General features: G+C 38.1%; 1 protein-coding gene across 10 annotated transcripts in view; it reads right to left on the bottom strand.

Annotated features, from left to right (window-relative positions):
• Nucleotides 1–528: 528 nt before the first annotated feature.
• TBC1D1 (TBC1 domain family member 1) overlaps nt 529–23,473 on the bottom strand; it is a 299,311-nt gene continuing 276,366 nt past the window's right edge. For all 10 annotated transcript variants that reach the window (XM_072620459.1, XM_072620458.1, XM_072620460.1 and 7 more), the window contains 3 exons: nt 20,007–20,176; nt 9,068–9,241; nt 529–1,116 (listed from right to left, as the gene is read on the bottom strand). In XM_072620459.1, coding sequence (XP_072476560.1) covers nt 913–1,116; nt 9,068–9,241; nt 20,007–20,176 — 548 coding nt within the window. In that variant the 3' untranslated portion in view covers nt 529–912. The remainder of the gene's footprint in view (nt 1,117–9,067; nt 9,242–20,006; nt 20,177–23,473) is intronic.

Below are 23,473 nucleotides of genomic sequence, written 5' to 3'. Positions count from 1 at the left end.
TTTTCCAAGGAATGAGATAGGCACAAATAAATAAATGATACTTTACAACATGGAGATAAACCCACTACACAGAGCTGTAAATGCCAGAGACATTTGGCAAAGTCAGAAGTATTTGGTAGAGTCTAAAATGTTATTTCCATGAAACATTCATCATCTCTGTTGGTCAGCGGTACTAAAGGGATAGAAGATTAACAGTCAATAACAACAAAACCCTTTTAATAAAATATGTTTATAAAAAAAATGACAACCCCTCCCCCCAAATATGAACGGTTAACAATTAAACCTAAGATTCTGGAGTTTCACAAATGACCTGACACCTGCAATGTTGTCTGTCCCCAGCTGTGCTTGGGAGAAAAGCCATCCCGAGTGTTACCAAGAGTTTGACCATGGAAAACTACTTCTAAGGACCATTCCACCATGGTCCCTGCCAAAAGAGGCACCTTCATCCCATCTTGCTTTGGAAAAACCTCAACATTTTGCATATTCCTTTGCATGTGGAGTACTGAAGTACAAGGCAGGAATACAGTATAACATAAAAGTGCATTTATTCATATCAAAGGGCTATCTAAATCTTCAGAGTATAGTAAACGGCATGGATGGGGATATAGAAGATTTAGGGACTAAGAAGAAGAAAAAAAGTAATTGAGCATCTCTCCCTTCTCCCAACTTTGTTTTTTTTTAATTGCATTTGTTTTAGGTCAGAAGACTTCCCATGATAACAAAAGCAAGAGTTTCCTCCCTGAGAAACATGTTTCTCTCTACTACATCCAACTTCTTTGTCTGTCTCACTTGGCTAAGGCATGGATAATGGCGCAGATGGTGCAAAAGCCCTTGTGGTGATGTTGACTAGGTAGCTTTTCCCTTGTCCCTTTTTTCAGGGGAGCTCATCCAGTCACTTAGGGCAGCCGGCCATCAATTATCTTCTGTGAGCTCTGGCTTGGCAAGACCAGGTATTCCACTCCCCAGCTCGGCTGCTTTCTTCTGTAGCTCCTCCACCGTCTGCAGAAGGGCCGACCTTTCCAGTTCTAGAGCCAAAGCTCTCTGTTTCAGTTTGTTCTCATTGGCCATGAGAGTCTCAATTGTGGCTTCGAGGTTTTGGATCTTCCCATTTGCCACCTGGACAGTTAAGAAAAAGAACTTTATCACCCGATGGAGGAGGAGAGAGAACACTGTTGTACCTAAATACTGAGACTGGCTGAGTGCTCTAACCAGTGGGGAAACTGGTTTTTGTGTGTAGGTACAGAATATAAGTCACTCTAACAGCTATCTATTTTTAGCCCTGCATCTACTTTGTGTTTTAAATTTATGGGGATGAAGAAAGTTTTGTATTTATACATTCAACAGCTGAAAGACTAACTTTTCAACCACGGATCTCAATGACAATAGCCCTTTGTCCATTTGGCTTTGCAATGAAATCAGATGTTTCACTTAAATGAATTTTCCAGATAAATGAAGTTAATGCCTTTAACTACACACTTAAAAACAATCTACATCATCTTTGATCAAAAGCTTTCTAAATTGTATTACACATCTCCTTGTCTTAGAATCATAGATTCCTTCTGAAATAACCTTTCGTTGGATCATTTTAGGACCATGATGAATTATCATATTGTGCTGAAGCCTCTATGCTGGCTGTTGGGCTTTGATAATTGTTCTTCCCTCCTCCCTGACCCCATTTTCCCCACACTGATTTTGTCAGTTATCATATTACCATTGCTATTTTAAAAAATAACACTTATGAGCTAGAAAAATAATAAAATACATTCATTTCTATATACAACTGTCAGAAAACAGGTTCACATGTGAAGTTCACATCTAAGTATGTTTCCATATATTTTCTACACACATATATATTTTTTAATAAGTTAATTTATTTATTTTTAGTTTTCAATATTCACTACCGTAAGTTTTACATTTTCTCTCCTTCCCCTTCCCCTCACCAAGACAGCATGCAATCTGATATAGGCTCTTACATATATATTTCTATATATTCAAATATATTCATTTCTATATACAAATGCCAGAGAAGGGGGTTACATGTGAAACCATACACCTGGTACAATTCTAGAAAACCTATATTCAGTTTAACATGGCAGTACCATGGTGGCCCTGCCCCTCTGCTCTCTTCTATGTATTTGAAAAATGTCTCATTAAAGTTATTTTTCAAAAATCACAGTTACTACATATTCCCCTCCCAAATAAAGGCCTTGGTCAGTGAAGCCACACAAATTTGCATTGTATTGGTGACATCTGAAAATGTACATCTCAGTCTGCACACAAGAGGAGGGAGGGAAACTTCTGGAGCTTTGATTGGCCACTATATCGAGTTCTCCTGGTTCTGCTCACTTTGCTTTGCATTAGTTCATACAAGTGTTTCCAGATTTCTCTTGGATAATAATATTCCACTTACATTTACATACCATAATTTCTTTAGTCACTCTCTAACTTTGTTTCCAATTCTGTACCCATTAAAATATTTTTTGTACATTCGTATCCTTTTTTAATCTCTCTGGTGTAGATGCCAAGTAGTGATATCACTGGATTAAAAGGTATGAAGAATTTGGTGACTGTTTGGGTAAGCTTCCAATTTGCTTTTCAGAACAGGCAGACCACTTGAAAGCCCTCTCAACAGTACAGTAGTGTGTCTATCTTCCTGTATCCCCTCCAATAACTGCCATTTTCACCAAACTGAAGGGTGGAGGATGGAACCATAATTTGTTTTAATTTACCTGTTATTAGTGATTTGGATCACTTTTTCATATGATTATTGACTGCTTGAATTTCTTCCCTTGGGAACTGCTTATTCATACCCTTTGGATATTTATCTATTGGGGAATGGCTCTCGTTCATATATATTTGTGTCAATGCCCTACATATCTTGGATATTATACCTTTAATCAGAAAACTATGCTTCAAAATTTTTCTGAGTTAAACGTTTTCCTCCTAAGTCTAAGTGCATTGTTTATTTATACAAAAAGTTTTTTTTTATTTCATGTTGTGAAAGCTGTCTCATTTTATTCTCCTCAAATCTGTTTATTTTATGAATTTGTATATCTTGGTCATGTAATTATTTGGAATTTATTGTGGCATATCATGTGAGCTTTGATCTAAGCCTAATTTCTGCCAGACCACAGTCATATTTTCCAGTTACTTTTGTCAAACTTATTATCTCAGTAGTTTGTGTCCTTCAGTTTATGAAACACTATGTTGTTACGGTTTAATTGTTTCTGGATCTGTCCCTAATCTGTTCCACTTATCAACTTATCTCTCTTTTAAGAAGTACCAAATAGTTTATGCCTAGAGTTGTATAGCAGAATTGGAGATCTGGTGATGCTCAACCCCCTTCCTTCCTTCTTCCACCCCCACTACGTCTCTTGAGATTCTTAAAATTTTGTTCTTCCAGAGTAGTTGTTATAGTTTGGTCTAGTTTTATAAAGCAATTCTTTAGCAGCTTGGTATGTTGCTGAATCTGTAAATTAATTTAGGTAATAGAGTTTCAGTTATATTAGAACATTACAGCCATAAGCAATTAATTCCTCTCCAGTTATTATCTCTTCTTTTCTGTAATGTTTTGTGGTTGTATTAATATAATTCCCATGTGTGTCTTGGTAAGTGAACTCCCAGACTTTTTGTATTTTGTATTCTGTAGTAAATTTCAATTGACCCCCCTGCCCCTTTCTGCTAAGCTTTACTGATAATGTAGAGGAAGGTTAACAATACTTATGAGTTTATTTTATGTCTTGCTTTATTACTGGTTATTATTTCTATTAATTTTTATTTGAATCTCTAGGGTTTTCTAAACCATAACAATCTACAAAAGCAATAATTCTGCTTCTTCTTTGCCTAGGCTTATTTGCATAATTCAGTTTTCTTGTATTGTTACAGAGAGACTTTCTAGAAATATATCAAATATTAATGGTGACACAAATTGTACTACCACTGATCTTACTATAAAGGCTTCTAATGATTATCAATTACAGATAATGGTAGCTCTTGGTTCTAAATACTGTTTAACATATTAAAGAAAGGACCACTTATTATTCTGCTTTCTGGTATTCTTAATATAAAAATGGTGAAGCTTGCTTGCTGACCTACTGATAAAATTATATGACTTTAATTTTTCTGTTATTACCACAGTCTATTATATGTTTATAATCTTCCTAATGTTGACCTAATCCTATGATCCTGGTATAAATAAAAATTGGTCAGAGTATATATTCTTTTTAATATCCCACTTTAGCCTCTACATCTATATTTAATTTAATATTTTTGCATAAATACTCATTAGAAATAGGAGTCACAATTTTATTTCTCTGACTTATTTCCCTGGTTTAGTTATTGGGATGCTATTTGCCTCACATCAACATTCTTATTATGACACACTGTCTTATTTGATTGTCTATCAATATGCATTTATTGACTTCTACATGCCAAGCACAGTGCTAGCCACTGGGCATACACAGATGATAACAAAATAGTCTCTGCCCTCAAAAAGCTTATGTTCTAATGGGGAAGACAGTATATACACAAATAACACAGAAAGATACAAAGTACACACATAGATATAACACATATACAAAGTGAATATAAGGCTGAAATGTAATTTAGGGGGCAAGGGCTTGAAGGGAAGTCAAAAAAAGTTTCACAGCAATACGAAGAGGCAAGTAGTTGAAAAGGAGGAAGAATTACTCCCTTTTTACAAATGAGGAAACTGGAGCTGTCTGACATTAATTAAATAATTAATATCAATTAAAAGAAAAATATATACTCATACAGCAACAACATTTTAAATGAAAAGCTTGGCAAAAACTCTAATCAATGAAATGACCAACACTGATTTTAGAAGATGGATGATGAATCACCCCCTGCTTTTCAGAGAGCTGATGGCCCCAAGGTGCAAAATGAGGCATATATTTTAGACACAGGTGAAAATTTATTTGATTATGCATACTTGTGGGTTTTTTTGTTCAATTTGGGGAAGGGTGGGGAAAAGAAAGGGGGAGGTGATCAAAAGAGTTACTAAAAAAAAGAAAGAAAAGAAAAAGAAAACGACATTGAAACATTTTTTTTTAAGTGCTCGGAAGAGAACAGAAAGCAGACCAGAAGGAAACAAAAAGAAGCACCACAGCTTTGATAAAGGCATGTTAAATTTATTTTCTACTTATAAGGAAAAGCAATCTGTGCATAACAGACTTCCAGTCTCATATATCATCTTTTTTTTTGTTGTACTCTGTATGTGAACTGTTTGTTTTATGTGGTATTACATTCAGAATAAAAAAATTCAAAATAAAAAAACATATGTTTGAAATGAGGACTGAAGGGCTTTCTGACAAGTAAAATACACAAGACTTTCTAAACAACTATTCTGGCTGTCCAGAAAATTTTTTCACTTATTTTGGGTCCTCAGGTATGTTCTGTGTTGTTGAAATTGTCAGGTTAAGTCAAACATATTTCTCTGCTTCTTCAAAAACCAACCCAGAATTTTAAACCTTCATTCTACATGGCAGACCTACTTCTCTTTAGCCCTGTACAAGTGAAACTGCTCATGAGTAATACTCAAAACATAACTCAAATTAACTGTAGGGGGTTACTAATGTTTAGATGGTTGTATTGATTAATGTTCAACATTGTCAATAAAATAATTTTTTAAAAGTCAAGCTTTCTAGACTCTCAGTTTCTCATACACAAAAAGAAGTGATTGGATTTAGATAAGGCCCCTTTCATCTCTAAACCTGCGATGCTATGTGTTTAAATTTATTGTTAAATTTTACTACATCAAGTTTGGCCTATGAAGATCTTTTTGGATTCTGACTTTGATTTCTGCATTCTTGACCTTTGAGTTCTGAGCCATGTGCCTATTTGATAAGCATGCGATCTTATGAGAGGGTCAGCATCTCCCTGATTCTCTTTCTTCCCACCCACAACAGGGAGAAGGCAAAGCTGCCCATGGAACCCGACTGGCCTTGGTTTCCCTAAGGCAGTTTCCTCATCATCTAGGAGCATAAAAAAGCCCCAGCTATGCTGGTGGGTGCCCAAGGCCACGAAAGTTACCAGGCACATTTCCATCTAGAGGGAGATAAGAGGGATCACCTCCAGAAAACTAAGTGCCATTGTACCCTTACTGCTGGTGTCAAGATATTAGGTAATACTCTGTCTTCCAGAGCTAAGGTCCAGCAAGCAAGCTGTACCCTGGGCTTAGCATAACAACAATCCTTTGCACTCACCCTCTGGCAAAATCACATAATTACTATATTGCTTTGGCCAGCTCAGACATGTTCTGGTCATGAAGCCCTGCTATGAATCAAACTTGTCACATCATTGCTGTTACCCCTCACTGTCAGGGCTAGAGTTCACTGCATAGCCCTGGGTATAAGTACTGAGATCTCCCCACACCGCCTCAGCTCCCCCCACTAGGGGTGGGGCCCTGGTCCTGCATCTAGATTTCCTCCTTGCTTGTAAGCCATTTCTCTCACTTTGAAAATAAACTGTTTGATTCCTGACTCTCCTCTGTCAGGAGGCCTGTTTTGTACAGTTGACACTGGCTACCCTTGCTGTGTTAAGGCAAAGGAACCCTCCTTATGTTAAATAGTCAATGACTTGTTTGTGCCTCAGTTTGAATTAGTTGGTACTAGAGTCATGCCTCCAATATCATCTAAGTTCTTATTGAAGTCTTTGATAAAAATAGTAAATAGCACATATGCCCTAGGACAAGTCCCAAGGACAAGGGCTTGACACAAGAGACTTTCTTCCAGACTGCTGTTGAGCTATTGGATGGAATTATTCAACCAGCTCCAAATCAATGGTCCTATATATCCATTAAGCTAGCTCACATCTCCATTTTTTTCTACCCATATTGGATAAGGGACTATTCTAAATTCTTAGCTAAGATCTAAGTCAATTATTTCTACAGTATTCCCTGGACTTAATAAGTCTATCAAAGGAGGAAAAAAGGTGAGTATGGCATAATCTATTCTTAATGGAGTCATACTGGCTTTTTTTGGTTACTGCTTCCTTTCTATGTGCTCACTAACTATTCCTTTAACAACACTTTCTAGAATTTTATCAGGTATCAGAGCCACAATCTGTGGCCTCCAGTCGGCACTTTCCTGCTGCACCTGTCCTGCTCCTCATCATTTTTCAAAGGTTTGAAATTTGACAACTGGCTCAGCGACCACACCCAACAATTCCTTTCATGCTCTGGATTGTGGTTTGTTTGGGACTGGTGACCTAAACTGCTCAAGAGCAGCTGTTTTATTATAGTTTTCCTTAACTTGGGTTCCATCGACTTCTTAGCCAGTTTTTGTTTTGCCCTTTGCACTCTCCTTGGAAGAGAAAACCAAGGCAAATAAAAGCTGAGTGGTTCCATCTTCTCCCTATCATCTTGTACCGTTTTCCCATCCACCCCAAGCATCAGTAGTGATGTTATCAGGCAGAGGTTGCTTATTTTTGGTATGTGGTTGAAAAAAACCCAACACATTCAAATACGCTGACACCTGACTCATTCTGTAAGGGCTTTCCACTATTCCAGCCCACAATGATACATCTCTTGAGTTCATTATAGTACTTATAATCTGCTCTGCATAATCCAGCAATTAATTGTGTCATGCCGTGTTGTTGGGCACGTATGTCTTCTTTTTTCAGATTGTATGCTATTTGAGGATAGGGACCATGGTACCTATTTCGTGCTTCTCTGTAAGCGCTCAGAAGGCCTAGCATAGTGTTAGGCACATAGTAGGATCCTACCAATAGGACAAATCAAAGTGCCTCAGTGGCCCATTCCACATCGCTAAACAGTGCCTATTACAAAATGGCCTCATATATGTTACTATAAAAACAAAGTGAAATGATGAAATCCCTGGCTCTAATAATCTAAAACAAGCTAAAAAAAAATGAATAGCCATTTGGTACTTAAGTTAAATGGATGGATAAAAGAGCTTTCTGATCTGGAAAAAAATGTGGCAAATAAACCACTTAAACATTTACTGAAAATCTATTGTATTAGCCATTATGAGGGTTATAAGAGAAATGGACAACATGATCCTTTAAGAGCTTCCCTGGGCTATTTATTGCCAATAGTCTCTCCCAAGTTCTTTCTGCTTCAGGTCTTTCCCCTCTCTGAGCCCTTCTCCACCCAAGTTCACCAAATATGACATTCCTAACATATAGTAGTGCCCATGTCACTACCCTACTCAATAAACAGCTCTGGCTCCCTATTTCTTTCAGTCATTTGTCAGTGAAAGTCATTATTCCCTTTCGTGCTTTGCAAAGTCCAGTCAACCTGGAGTTCTTCCACTTTCTCACATTTCACTTGTTATCTTCTCTCTCAGTATCTTCACACACAAACTGTTCCCTTGGAATCCCTAGTGACCTTCGAACCAAATCCAAGGGCCACTTCGTATATAAGGTTTCTTTCCTGATCCCCCCGGCTACTAGTGCTTCTCACTCCCTGATGTGTGTACATGTTTACCCCTATCATGAATCTCCTTGAGAAAAGGCACTGTCTTCTTTCTCATTGTATCTCAGTGCCTGGAAGGGTACCTGACATCAAATAGATACTCAATAAATGCTTGGTGATTGACAATTCAATGTCAATTAAATCAGACAAATATTGAGACAATCTATTATGTGGGCAGCCAAACCTTGTGTATTTTCTTCAGCTGTACCTGAGAATAAAGAACTATGAGATTAACACTTGGCTGATTTGACTGGCTCCATTCTGTCTCTCAACAAGTTGATGTTTCCCTCCAGACTGCTTTGGTTTGGCTCTCAGAATCTGCTAGCAAGTAGATCTTTAGTGAAACATCCCTTCTGAGTCTTGGTTTATCTCTGGGTGACTCAGGGAAGGGTAACTGTAAAAAAAGCCAAGTTTGGAGATACTCTGGCCACAGCACATAGAAGAGTGCAAACCAACCTTAATGTTACACAGACTGCTAGGAACACCATTTGCTCCACAGACAAGGGTGTGTTAGGTCTTGTGGCCACGAGGAAGTCCACATGGCCACCTTCTCTAAGGTGTGTTAATGAACAATAATGGGCTATTTACGCAAAAAGCTTCACACCCTCTTACCTGCAGTTCTTCTAAGAGGTCAAGGTTCTGTTTACGCAAGCTGCTGTTGGTCTTTTCTAATTTATCCATTCTTTGGTTGTCACTGAGTGGAGATGAGTCGATAAGTTCATCCTGAAGCACATGGTACTCAACTTCATAAGCTTGTAACTGCTTAGAGATGTCCATCTCAAACACCTGTTGCATATAGAAATGGAAGTCAGGCACTGTTAAGACTAGAACCACAAAGAGATATTCATGTGTCTTCTTTGAACCAGCATTTATTAAGCACCTATTGCATAACTATTAATGAGTGGGAAAGATTTTTAATCACATTAACAATATAAATGCATATACTGCTTCTAGTTAAAGAAACTCTTGTTTCTGTACTTTACTCCTAGTAAAGACTCTTGGTTGACAAGGCAAGATTCAATCAGAGGCATTCTACTTCTTGATTATACTAAAACAAAAACAGCAAAAAGATCCTACTTTGGTTGCCCTATAAGGGCATTATGTTTTATTTAATCTTTGGGTCTTTTCTCCCCACCACCACCTTCCCTCCTTTCTTCTCATCCCCTCCCACAACTTTCCCTCCCTTTCCATCCTCTCCTACCGTCTCCCCACCCAGTGCCTAGCACACTGGGTACACACATTTGACAACTTCATTAAGTGTTAGTGGAGTGAATGAATGCACACATGCTTAGTATTACTGCCAGGCCCAATGGGGGATACTAAAGACAGCCATGCTTTCTATCCTTTAGGAACTTAACCATTTGGATTAGTTACCACCCCCCCCGCCCCGAAGATCTATAAGAAGACACAATAATACATTAAAAAACTAGAGAACAAGTTTAAGGCAACACAGTCATATAAGAGATAGGCTCATGTTTCCATTACCAATTATCTAAATGACAAAACGTTTCTCAAACTTTGGTAGAGAATCATTTCTCTGCAAGTTAAATCATACTTGAGAGCCTGGAAAGGCAGGCTAGTTTCTTTCTTCTCCAAGTCTGCACCCTAAAATGCTACCATAATGGGATTTATAAAAATGATTCATGCCCCCCCTTCACGCTGTTATTGAGTCAAAGTTTAATTATAGTTCATCATCAGGAGAATAGCTGTGCAATAGAAGTGCTTACTGAAAGACCCTCCTTGGACCAAAGAACTAAAAATGCAGAAATGGACACAGAACCCAAATGTCACCCACTTGGATGGCTGAATGAGAAACAAAGCTTGAATTGTCCTCCTTCCCATAATAGTAATAGTGATGAGAAGAAAACCACACATTAGAAAAATAACCCTAAAGCACAGAAGTGAATCAGTTACTCATTGTTTGGTTTCTCTTACAAGACAGTGTGACTTAATGGACGAAATACTGAAGGGACTCAGGAGACTCTGTGTTTATTGCTGCCTAAGCTATTTTTTTCCTCCCTTCATTGTTTCCATGAAAATAATAATGTAGTGGCCTCTCCTAGTACAGTTAAAAGATGGTTTAACTATATTTGCAGTTTGGGATTTCAATTAAACTGGGTTTTCTATGAGGGGTCCCAATGTTACTTGGAAAATTAATTTATAGAGTGAAGTTAAGGTTAAAAACAGTCAGAAATATTCAATCCCAATGCTAACCATTCTCTAATGCTGCAACTTTAATATGGTCACATCCATGAGGACATGCTTTAATCTCCTAGGAAAAAAGCCACACTCAGAATTTAAAGAAATAGAATATAAAAGAATTTCATTCCACCTTCCTATATGAATAACTATGTTTTCTCCTCCCTGAGATGAACTCTTTCCTTCCTAGTTTTCAATTAGGGAAATTACATAAATACAGCAAATTGAATTTGGCATATAAATATTTACTGACATATACATAGCAGAAAAGAAATAAAATACATGATATATGTATAGTATCTTAGTTTCCCAAGAATTTTAATGTATATCATCTTATTTTGCCCTCACAACATCTCTAAAGTAGGTAGGGGTTATTATAGGCACTGTTTTACAGATGAGGAAAATAAGTCTCAGAAAGGTTAAGTGATTTGCCTACTATTCCAAAGAGAGTAAATTGGAACCAAAACCCTGGTCCTCTGACTTACACGCCACCAATCTTACCCCCACACTACAGCTGTCTTTCATTTTTACAGTAGATGACTACAAAACCACATTTTGCCTCCATAGGTAATTCAATTTAAGTCAACAAGTATGCCCTCAAGGACAAGGAACCTAAATGTTTGAGGATCTAATTTGCCATTTTAACATAACAAAAAGCAACTAATGGATCCCAGCTCAGAGCAAAATTATTTAAATAGTTTCAAAACATTTATGTATGCCTCACTTTAAGAAAATCCAATGTTCAAGAATCAGACCATACAAAACAGATGACCTTGGGCAACTTATTTCAGCGTATTTGGAATCAAAGGGGCTTGGTTAAAAGCCAGTATTTGCCACTTACTACTTGTGAAACATGGGGTAAATCACCCAAACCTCTCTGGGTCATCTCTAAAATGAGCAGGGGATGAACTAGATGATCACTGAGGTCTAAGACTATGACATCTGAATTAAAAAGTTGAAATATAAAAGTTTCACTGTAGGTTGCTTCCCAAGTGCATATAAATAGGATTATATTTGCAAAAAAAATCAATTCACATACAACTTTCCAGGTGCACAATAGCTGTAACAAACCAAGAGAGAAGGAGAAATTTTTTGAGTGGCATGAAGGTCAGCTTTAGATTCAGACCTTAGTTCAAACTCCAACTGGCATACTCTAGGTGTATGACCATGAGCAAGTAATTAACCTCTAAGCAAATTACTAACTAACCTCCTCTCCAAGTCCTTCAACCTAAGTTAGATGGCAAAAGATGAACAGCATTGGTGGAAGGAATTTACATACTTGAATTTTCTCTACAATGATGAAAAGACAGGTTCAAATCCCCCTCTTCTGCCCCCAAATCTGTGCTGAAATGCATCTATTTCACTCTCCACACACCTACCCACACCCATACCCACACCCCCACCCCCACTGCCCACCTCCACACATGAGAGGGCAAGCATATAAAATATATGTGCATATCTCAATTATTTTTTTCCCATCAGAAACGTTTATTTATATTACCTTCAAGCTTGGAAAGTCTTAGCAAGAAAGCTTTGAGCATTTTATGTAGACTAGACCAGCTACAGTTAACGGCTTTCAGGTGGGCCCAAGGACTTTCAGTACTTCACTAGTCCCCACAGGGGTGGGGAACCTGCAGCCTCAAGGCCATATGTGACCCCTTTAGGTCCTCAAGTGCAGCCTTTTGATTGAATCTAAACTTCACAGAACAAATCCCCTTAATAAAAGGATTTGTTCAGTAAAACTTGGACTCATTCAAAAGACCACACACACCCAAGGACCTAGAAGGCCACATCTGGCCTCAAGGCCACCGGCTCCCCACCCGCGCCCGAAGAAGTATCTGGGGCTATAATCATTATTACCTAATTGTACCCTCATCTCCTCACTGCCAAATCTGCAGCTGTCCTAGTTGTTGCCATTATAGTCTAGAATCCACCCCAGACCAAAGTAATATATACTAGATTCTGAAGACAGGGCTTCATCCCCAGGGCAGTACCTCTGAACTGTCAATTAGATGTTTTGTGAAAGCCATGGCTCCTTCCTCTTAGAGGAAGGACATAAGTGGTGTATTCCAGGTCTCAGAATCTTTGCCACCGGAAAGGAAGACAGGTTGAAGGGTGAAGACTAGGGCCACTGATATGCCAAATCAAAGCAGCAAAGAAAGCTGAAGAAAGCAATCGTACACCAAGGGTGGAAGGCCTGAGCATTCAGCAGGACCTGTAGCCATCTGAACTCTCTATCATGAGCTTACTGAAGTGAGAGCATAAGGGTTTCATGGGATCACAGATGTAGAGTAGTAGGAAGGGTCCTTTATAGGCTATCAAACTCAGACAATTTACAGACAAAGAAATGAGTCCTAAAAGTTAGGTGACTTGTCCAAAGTCACAGAAGTAGTAAGTAAAGGGTCAGGATTTGAACTCCAGACCCCTGACTTCAAGACCAGCATTGAAGGTCTTATACAGAGCTATACACAATTGGCTAGAATCTTAAACAATGAATTATCAGAACAGCTTTGCTGGATGCTATCTTTTCTTTCCAATTATTCCATTTTTTTTAAGAAAAGTGACACAGTTCTAAGTTACCTAATAACCTATAAGTTCCATGCTTTGTTTTCCTAAGATTTTTCATCTAAGTTCCAGACACCTGGGGCTAAGGACATGAAGCCAGTATTTCCATTTGTCAAGCCTATCATATGTTCTTTAACACCCCAGTTGAATCTACCCAGTTCCAGGTTTTCAGTATTGAAAGATAAGTGATCCATTTTTAATGGCACAAATAGTCCCAAAGTTATTCTGCCTGTTTGCCAAGATAAAGCCAGAAGTAGACTGCCATGGTTGGGATCTATGCATTCAAAGTCTAAGCTTCTGGAGACTATTTAATTCTATAGGTAGCTTCTTAAACAACTAGCCTGCCTGTATCCAAGTTTCTTGGACTTGGGCGTTGATATGGCTAACAGCTATGCTTTTTTTAAAACAAGGTATAAAAAGTATGCAGACACTGGCACTACCTCATTTCACAAAACCTCTGCCATGCCTTTTGTTTTCTTCTCTTATCAACAGTTCCCAGAATGACAATAGCATCAGATCCATGTCCACCTCATTTCTATGTGGTCTTCAAATGTCCTGATTGGTGATACAGACCATTTTAAGGACAATATTCATTTTCAGGCTCAAAGCATGGTTAATGTGAAGAAATCATGACAAGGAAAACCCTGGGTCTTTCACTTGACAAGATACACCTGCCCATTCCTGTTGGGACGTCTGATCTTTTTAGAAGTGCTTAGATTCACAGCTGCTCCTAGGTGACAGCTGGATGGTGAGGAAGATCCAGCACAGCTTTTTCAAGCATCTGTTTCTGGAATTGAGGGTTGAGTTCATTCTCCTTTAAGGTCCAGATCAGGCCACAGTTTCTTAAGGCTTTGTGATCCATGCAATGAATTATTTTGATGAAATGGGGCCAAGGCTGCCCTTGATGACCACCCAGAAACTTCCAGCTGGTACAAGCCCATCTGTGTGGTATTCCTGGCCATACAGGAAGTCTCTCACACCCATTTGACTCTTTGAGTACAAGGAGAAGGAGGTTCTGGGGAATGTGGAGAAGAAATGGCAAGATTATAAAGAAGGAACAGAGAGTATTAAGCTTCCAGCCATAAGATGGGAAATAGAGCAAAAAAGGGAGGAGTTTCTTTTTTGCTCTAAATCTGGGGCTTTATTTCTGCTTCTTATCAAGACTGTCAGTGGAGAAGAGGCCTTATGATTCTCTTTGAGTAGCAACTAGTAATACCACAGAGGCTTGTGTGATTTGAGGGGAAAAAAGGGTACTCACTGGCCTCTAGGTTTTGGTGTTAGTGACTAAGAGTTCATAATTTTTTCCCCATGACTTACACATTAGCATAAATGATGACAAATAAAGGAAAGGAAGCTAAAGAATATGAATTGTGAAAGGAAAAAGGAACACAAAATTTGGAGATAGGTTATATTTCTAAAACAGAGGAAAACATGATTTGGGGCACTTGAAGGTTTACAAAGCACTATCTACATCACCTGATTCTCACAATAACCCTGTGAGTTAAGCATTCTAGGCAGAGGCATCATTTTCTCTATTTTACAAATAAGTAAACTGAGGCACAGAGAGGTGTAGTGATGTCAGTGTCACATAACTATTAAGTGTCTGAAGACATATTTGAACCCATGTTACTTCTGATTCCCAACTGAATTCTTTGCACTGTGCTACTCTATCTCATGATAAAATACACACACACACACACACACACACACACACACACATTGTGGATCAGTTCACTTAAAATGTAATCAAAATTTATTCTAGCAACTGGACAACTGCTGAATGGCTCCAATAAATGACCACATCACATCCGTAGGTCAGTTATAACAACATTCCCAAATTTTTTCAGGGCATGTTTGCTCCATGTTCACTCTTCTCCATTTAAAGAAACATAACACTTTTAGCAGAGTTGGTCCTACAGAAGATTTCTGAGTTTCCCTGTTTTTTGGTTTCTCTGTTCTACTTGATTGCCAGAAGCCAAGAAGTATTATACTTGAAGGAACTTTTTCAGTTTGTTCTCAGCCCACTTGCTGTCATGATTCCCTTTTGGAATAAGTGAACTTCAATGGGTTCCTTCAGGATCACTGGAGATGGAGGAGCTGCCAGCAAGCAGGATGCAGGACAGGGAGATATTCCAGAGGAAGCCCAAGATAAGAGGCAAAGCCAACAGAAGGGAAGAGGGAGACAGGGAAAGGGAAGAGGGAGACAGGGAAAGGGAAAGGGAGACAGGGAAAGGGAAAGGAAGAAACTTCTCTGTTTCAAATATTTAGCATCTCTTTTTCTTTATTGTGAATCTGATTGGTTTCCATTCCAAATGTCCATCTCTTTAATGACCGAGAGTTCTTAGTTCACAAGGGACAGAAGAAATCCACATGCCTCAAAAGCTCAATGAAGGCACTCCAAAATCTTGCCATTCACCAGCATATTTCAATGGATCTGTGATATCATTAAAGTGAGTATATTCCTTCTGGTGATGTCACACAGTCCATTCATGCCCTCCCAAAAATCCTCTGCAAGGAATTCACCCAACATATTGAGGACCTTCCTCTCTAGCAGTCCTGACATTGCCCAAATAATGACAAAGAATATAGGCTATTGTTTTCTGAGGATGGTGGAGAGCTGGACATGTTTGTTGGTAGCAAGGAAGGAGCCAGTAGATAAGGAAAGAGAATGAAAATCCCTCTGGAGAAAATAAAGACATATGTGTTAAGACTATAGTACTCTTAGAAGGGTTTAGACCTGGATGAATAGCCAGACCACAAGAGTGTGTCATAATATCACATTAATAAGTTAGTGTTGACTTCTGAGAATGTCTATAATGATCTCTTCTATGCCATCTGCAAAACGTAGCCACATAGCTTCTGCTTGAAAACGTCTGGCAAAGGGCAACCCATGGCAAATCATCTAACTTTAGGGCATCTCTAGTTGTTAGGATGTTTTCCTTTATATCATATCTTAAAAGCACCTCTTTGCAACTTCCACCTTAATATCATCTTTTTTCAAGGGTAGTTAATTGGGCCAAAAGGATAAAATTTAAATCCTATGTCTCAGTTCAAAAAATCAACTGCACAAATACAATTATAGGGGAATCACAGTAAAACCAAAGGTCAATTTAATGACAATTTAACAAACATATTAAGCACTTACTATGTGTCAGATACTGTATTAGGTGTTCTCAGGATACAAAGACAAAAACGAAATAACTATTGTCCTTAAGGAAGTCAATCTGGCTTGCATTATGATTTTAAGGCTGCTGTTCTGGTACAACTAGGATCTCCAAAGTTACTAATAATCCTTTCTTACTAACTACAATGGTCACAGTCATGTCTCAGGCTTTATTCTACTTGACCTCTCTATAGCTTTTGACATTTGTGATGGCAATCAAATTAGGATCTTTTGCTGTTTTTGTTTTACTACAAGTGCCTCTGATTGAACAATGTGATTAAAGATCATTCCCACCCATTGATGGGCCTGCCCATGGTGGGAAGCTTAGGGGAGTTGTTTTGTAGGAGGGTCCCAAGTACCTTCTGTTTTTCTATTGAGGCACTGGGTCAGAGGGTTATGCCCTCTGGCTCTAAAAAAAGTATAAATATTCTGAGAGTGAGGTTTTACTTTGGGGCTTTACCAGATGAGGACTCTGGGAGACCAAAGGACACCCCCAGCTTTGAAAACCCAGATGTCAGTGCTTCCCTCTCTGGTAACTATAATGAGACAGTTGGTCCTCTCTGTTGAATTCAGGCAGAGGGAGCCATGTCTGTCGATCTTTTGATTTCTCTGCATTTTCTTTGAAGTTAAGGGTGCTGACTCCCCTGAATTAGGTGAATGATATGTGTGCTTGGTTAAAGTGATTGCCTTTCCTTTTATGAATGCAGATCTAAGAACCTGTGATAGCAGGCCCTCCGTGTATGTATATAACACTACTGTTACAACACTACTGACCAGGTCTGTCTCCCTCAAGACTCTATCACTCCACTGGCTTCCCATTATAAATGCTCATGAGCCATCATCCCTTTCACCGAAAGCATACCTTTCCTTCTGCCATGGAACTCTGTCTTCTCTGATAGGTCAAGCAAAGAGAAATGTCTTCCCCATTAGCAGGAAGATCAATTTACATTTAATTACATTTAATGTCTTGGAGAAACACAAACAACAAGGAAATATGTGGTCAGATCTTAAAACTCCCATATTCCCATAACTGGAATAAATGGCCAACTATCTAGGGATGTTTTTCAAAGGAAAGCGGGAGAATTTGATGACACTGGAACATATAAGGTTCTATAAGTTATTTTATGCTGCTCTTGGGATGTTGCTCTGAGTTTCCATAAAATTGCAGATGCAGGTGAAATACCTGAAGAGTTCACCCGGAAGAGACTTTAATATACATGCTAATACAACAATAAATCAGTATTTGTTGAATACCTATATGTTAGGAAGTAAGGAACGTCTTAGAAAAGCCCACAAGCAGTTTACAGTCTACGGCAAAACAAATTGTGGTACATGAATGTAATGGAATATTATTGTACTGGAAGAAAAAACAAGCATTATGAGAAAAGTGTGGAAAGATTTATGTGAGTTGATGCAAAGTGAAGCAAGCAGGGCCAAGATAATAATGTGTATGATGAGCAAAATTATGGAAATGGAAAGAACCACCACACCCTTATAAAATTGATGCTGAAAGCAATTAAATTATGAAAAATAAACTTGACCCCAAGAAAGTCTATGAGAAGATAGCTCCTCCCTTCTGCTCCTCTGTAGAGCTCGGGGACTACAGGTGTGAAGCATTACATGTAATGTCAGATTTTTTAGGAAGTGTATATTCATTTTATAGAAATTTTCTCTACTTTCTTCTTTCTTTAAATAAATTATTTGGGGAGTATAAAGGAGTTGGGTAGAGGAGAGATTTAAGGGGAAATATAGGTGATATAAAAGCAAAAAACATCAAGAAAATCTATTTTAAAAAAATCTTTACTCTCTAATTGTACTAATTATAATCTACTAAAGTCCCAAAACATTGCAGAACCTTTTAAAATAAGAACTATATACACTCAAAAGGGTTTGGTCTAGTAATTATTTCTAGGAAAAAACCAAGTGGATGTCAAATAAATTCTAGGCAAGGCACAATGGATGACAAATGGAAAGTCACGTACAGCAAGTAGACCAGTTCAGTTATGCATGTAGAGGTTCTTGGTCAGCTACAATTTGGACTCAATGACCTTTGACATCCTATGCAATTCTCAGGGTCTATCATTTGGGGAATCTCTTTTCTACTGAGCCAAAATCTGCATCCTTGAAGCTTACCCATTGGTCTTAGTTTTAAAATTTAGTCAACCACATCACAACTATCAGATTGGCCAACATGACAAAACAGGAAGATGATAAATGTTGGAGAATGTGTGGGAGAGTTGGAACACTAATTCATTGTTGATGGAGCTATGAATTGATCCAACCATTCTGGAGAGCAACTTGGAACTATGCCCAAAGGGCTACAAAAATGTGCATTCCCTTTGACTCAGCAATATCATTTCTAGGGTTGTATCCCAAAGAGATCATAAAAATGGGAAAAGGTCCCACATGTACAAAAATATTTATAGCAGCTCTTTTTGTGGTGGCCAAGAACTGGAAATGGAGGGAATGCCCATCAATTGGGGAATGGCTGAACAAGTTGTGGTACATGAATGTAATGGAATACTATTGTACAGTAAGAAAGAATGAATACGCAGACTTCAGAAAAACCTGGAAAGACTTACATGAACTGATGCTGAGTGAAATGAGCAGAACCAGGAGAACATTATACACAGTAACAGCCACAGTGTGCAAGGACTGTTTCTGATAGACTTAGCTCTTCACAGTAATGCAAGACCCTAAAACATTCCAAAAGAATTCTTGAGGCAAAATATCATCCACATCCAGAGAAAGAATTATGGAATCGGGACACTGAATAAAGCAGACTACTTTCTCTTGTGTTATGTTTAGTTTTGTTTTGATTTTTCTCATGGTTTCTTCCATTCATTTTAATTCTCCTATGCAACATGACTAATGTGAAAATCAACCCATATGAGATTGCATGCCATCTCAGGGAGAGAGAGGAGAGGGAAGGGAAGAAAATTCAAGACTTATGGCAGTGATTGTTGAAAACTGAAAACAAATAAATTGATTTTAAAAAATGTAGTCAACCAAAATGTTTAGTAAATAACACTCCATTTTTCAAATACTAAATCTATTTCTACAGTTTGAAGTAAGAGGTGCTAAAATGAAAGGTGAAGAACTGAATTCTAAAAAGGATTGTTTTTTTTTTCCCTTCCAACGATACAGTTAGGTAACATACATTATATTTTCCCTCCCAACCATATATTTATGTAATATATATTATATTCAATACAGCATTACTCTTAAAACAGTTATGCTTTAAAAAGGAAATGCATTGATATCCTTCTGCAATCAAAACATTAACAAAAGCCACATGAAAAACCTTGAATGATATATTTATACATCTCAGAAGAGCAAAATGTTAGAATTAAGAATTCTAAATCTTAAAGACTGCTAAAATGTGCACTACTTTTTACATTTAAGCAGCATTTTTCTATTGGCAAATCTTACCAATGAATTAATCATTACTGACTGATAAATAGTTACCAATCACCTACTAAGTGCAAAGTGTTGTGTGGGATAAATAGTTGTGCAAGACATAATCCCTGCTCCCCAGGACCACTTTCAGATCACACAGAAATCATTGTTTAGGATACATCTAAGTGTCACTTGAATTTTGTGAACACCCATACTCAATCGTACCTGATTTATGGTCTTTTCCATTTGCACCAAGCCCAGATTTGGTAGTGTATTTTTAATAAAATCTACTATGGTTTCTAAGTTTTCATGTTGCAGAATCAAGGGTTTATGGCTTCCTAGTAGACTTAAAGCCACTTTAAATATGACCTCTGATCCCTGAAGAAAGATCATATCTGGGAAAACACAGAAAAGGAGAAAGTTAAACCAAACCAGCTTCTGATGAAATAACATACCATTTCTTTATCCACAACAGTCATTCACTTATACACACAGATTCACAGAAGTTTTTTTAGCTGAAAGGTACATTGATCCAACTGTTTGCATTTTCCAGCAGGCTTGGAAATGTAAGTCCTATTTCTTTTAACTTTAATTTCATTTTAACATATTTTAGATAAAATAGTGCAAGATGATTTTTGCAAACAATAGAAAGATAACTATCAATAACTTTAAGACACATATGCCTTAAGGAAATCAACGACAAAAAACAAGGGCCTAATATTCACTAACACACACATGTAGTATATATACCTACCCATGTCTTATTTATAGGACATACAAACATATTTATATATACTACTACTATTTGCAGTGGCAAAAAACTAAACATAAAGCAGACAAGCACTAACCGGAGACTAGATAAACAAATTGTGCCGCATGAATATTACTGTGTTATAAGAATACAAATGATGAATATAGAGAAGCACGTGAAGATTCATATGAATTGATTCAAAGTGAAGTAAGCAAAACCAGGAAAACAATACATATAATTATTATATAACAATATAAATGGTGGGGGCAGGGAGAATCTAACAACAAAGGAATCAGAACTGAATGCTACAAAGCTAATCTACAAAGAGCAACCTTGGTCACAAAGAAGGGGATGAGGAAAAAGAGCAGGGAAGGGAGATGACTCTAGGTATGGAACAATGCATATAATGTTAGAATTTTTCAATATACTGGTTAGTTTTCCTGAACTTTTTTAATTATAAGAGATAGGTCTGTGGGAAGAGGAGGAGGAGGAAGAAGAGGAGGAGGAGGAAGAAGACAAGGACAACTTGCAGACCTGGGAGGTAGGTGCTATTGGATTCCCAAGGCAGAAAAAGATAAAGAAAAGACAGCCTTTGTTGTCCAGTAGAATTCTACCAACTTGAACGCATGCCAAGGGATTTCTGGGGATCTGCCAGTTTTCAAATGTTCACAGAAAAAGTGGTTTAGATGACCTTCATTCTGATCACTGATAAGTTGGAGGCTAAGAGTAACACTAGACAACTGAGTTCAAGTCAAGAAAGACCAAGGAGATCCAGATGGTCTATCCCATACGCAATAGACATGAAAAACCTTGGAGAATCCTGTGGAAGTGAAGCAAAGAAGGTAAAGTCATCTATAATATGAAAAGAGTTGGGCTGCTAACTCAAAAAAAGAGCAGCTTGAACTTTTTCCAGAAAGGTTGCAATCAGAAGATTTCAACAGAGAATCACAGAATTCAGTGGTTGGAAGGAATCCCAATGTACTTCTAGTTCAGGCCACACATGAAAGGTACCTCCTTCCCATGCCCCTACTTTCAACCCTCCCCCAAAAATGATTATTAACTCTATTCATGCAGACCTCCAAGGTAGAGGAATCCAAGCAGCCCATTCTACTGTGAGACAGCCCTAATTGTGAGGAAGTCCTTCCTGATCATGGGCCTAAATTGGCCTGTTTGTAACTGCCACCCATTGCTCCTATTCTGCCCACTTTGACCAAACAGAAAAAAATCGAGTCCCTTCAAATATCTGACGACAGCTATTCTGAGTCTTCTCCAGTCGAAACACAGCCAGCCCCTTCTCCTTCAACCAATTTTCATATGATAGAATCGAGGGCCTTCACTATCCTAGCTGTCTTCCTCTGGACACTCTTTATCAACGTCCTTCTTAAGTGGAGTGTTCAGAATTGAACATGATCATCAAGGCTGTGGTGGGATGAGAGCAGAAACGACGTTCTTCATAATGTAATTGAAATCACATTAGCTGCTTTAGCTGACACACTGTGCTGCTAACTCATATTAAACTTGTAGTCCATCACCTACCGCAGATCTTTTTCAGGAAAACTGCTACCTATGTCCCTCTACCTTGTACATGAGAAGCTGGCATTTTGTACCTAAAGTAAACTTTTATACTGAATTTCTTTATGTTAGATCCATCCCAACACTCTAAGTCTGTCAAGATCCTTTTAGGTTTAGACTTTATCATTTACATTTAGTTATCTCTGCCAGCCTTGTGTATTCTGCAAATCTGAAGAGCCTTTCTTTATGCAAGTGGTAAAAATGTTAGACATGGATCCCTAGGGTAGGTACTCTTCTGGAGACCTTTGGACACAATGATACTATGCTACTGGGCCAATCTTACGTATCCCAATCATCCACAAATGTCCACCGATGACTGATCATGAGAGCAAATGTATAATGAAGGCTTATGAAAAGTGAACCATGATGAACATTTTGCTGTTGAGAGCAGTAGAAGTTAGAGCAGTAAAATCATCACATACAACATCAGGGCATAAACTGACTCCATGCAAGGCATAAGAAAGCAGTGGGCACTACCCCAAGCTTATTGCCATAAAATTGCCCCGTAAGTGATTCTGAACAAAAGAGGACTCCAGAGCTGGTACACAGCAAATTCTATAGGCCTAAGATGGCAGCAGATCCATAAAGGAAATGAAAAATCTGAAGAAAGTACTATTGATTCATATTGCTTATCTGGAGATCATAAGCACCAATAAGTCTTTGGAGCTAGTGTGTATAGACTATCTTTAGAAGGACAAATAAATAATATTTTATTTTTTCCCAATTCTATGGAAAAATAATTTTTTAACATTTAAATTTTTTTTAAGTTTTGAATTCCAAATTCTATATCCCCTTCCCCTCCTCCATCCCCTCCCTGAGATGATAAGCAATCTGATATAGGTTACGTATGTGCTTAATCTTTTTTTGTGTTTCCTCCCTCCACCCCCAATAGTCCAGTGAAAGTTAGGACTCCACTTCTCCAAATGTTTTTAAATGTGTAAAATAAAATATATAGGATTATAAAAGAAATTAAAGGTAGTGAAAATACAGCTGTAAATTTTTTCTCTATCCAAGTTCAAAGATCCCCTGAAATTTATCCCCCAAAGCCAATATGAAATTATAGTCAGATCTGAAATCTGGCTATTGGAACTTGCTACTTTAAGATGCTGTGGGACTATTAACTGACTGTTCTTCTGAGTCTAACTCCAGGTATGGATAGCAAGAAAGATGGTCTGAGCCTTCACTCCATGATCCCAGTAAGCCTGTGAGATGCTGGTATCAACTGCAAAAGGTGATCTCATGGAAGGGTGAGAGAGCGGCTGTTCAGCCTGGGCTGAGGTAGGATTCTCCTGACTCAATTTCCCCACTGACACCTGGCAGACTTTAAGCCTGGCTGAATGCAAGTTGACAATCTACTCCTGCCTGGAAC

The sequence above is a fragment of the Notamacropus eugenii genome, chromosome 6, assembly GCF_028372415.1.
Source record: "Notamacropus eugenii isolate mMacEug1 chromosome 6, mMacEug1.pri_v2, whole genome shotgun sequence".
Lineage (NCBI taxonomy): Eukaryota > Metazoa > Chordata > Mammalia > Diprotodontia > Macropodidae > Notamacropus > Notamacropus eugenii.
Note: the sequence above shows the minus strand (reverse complement) of the source record. Positions and strands in the feature narration are given on the sequence as shown.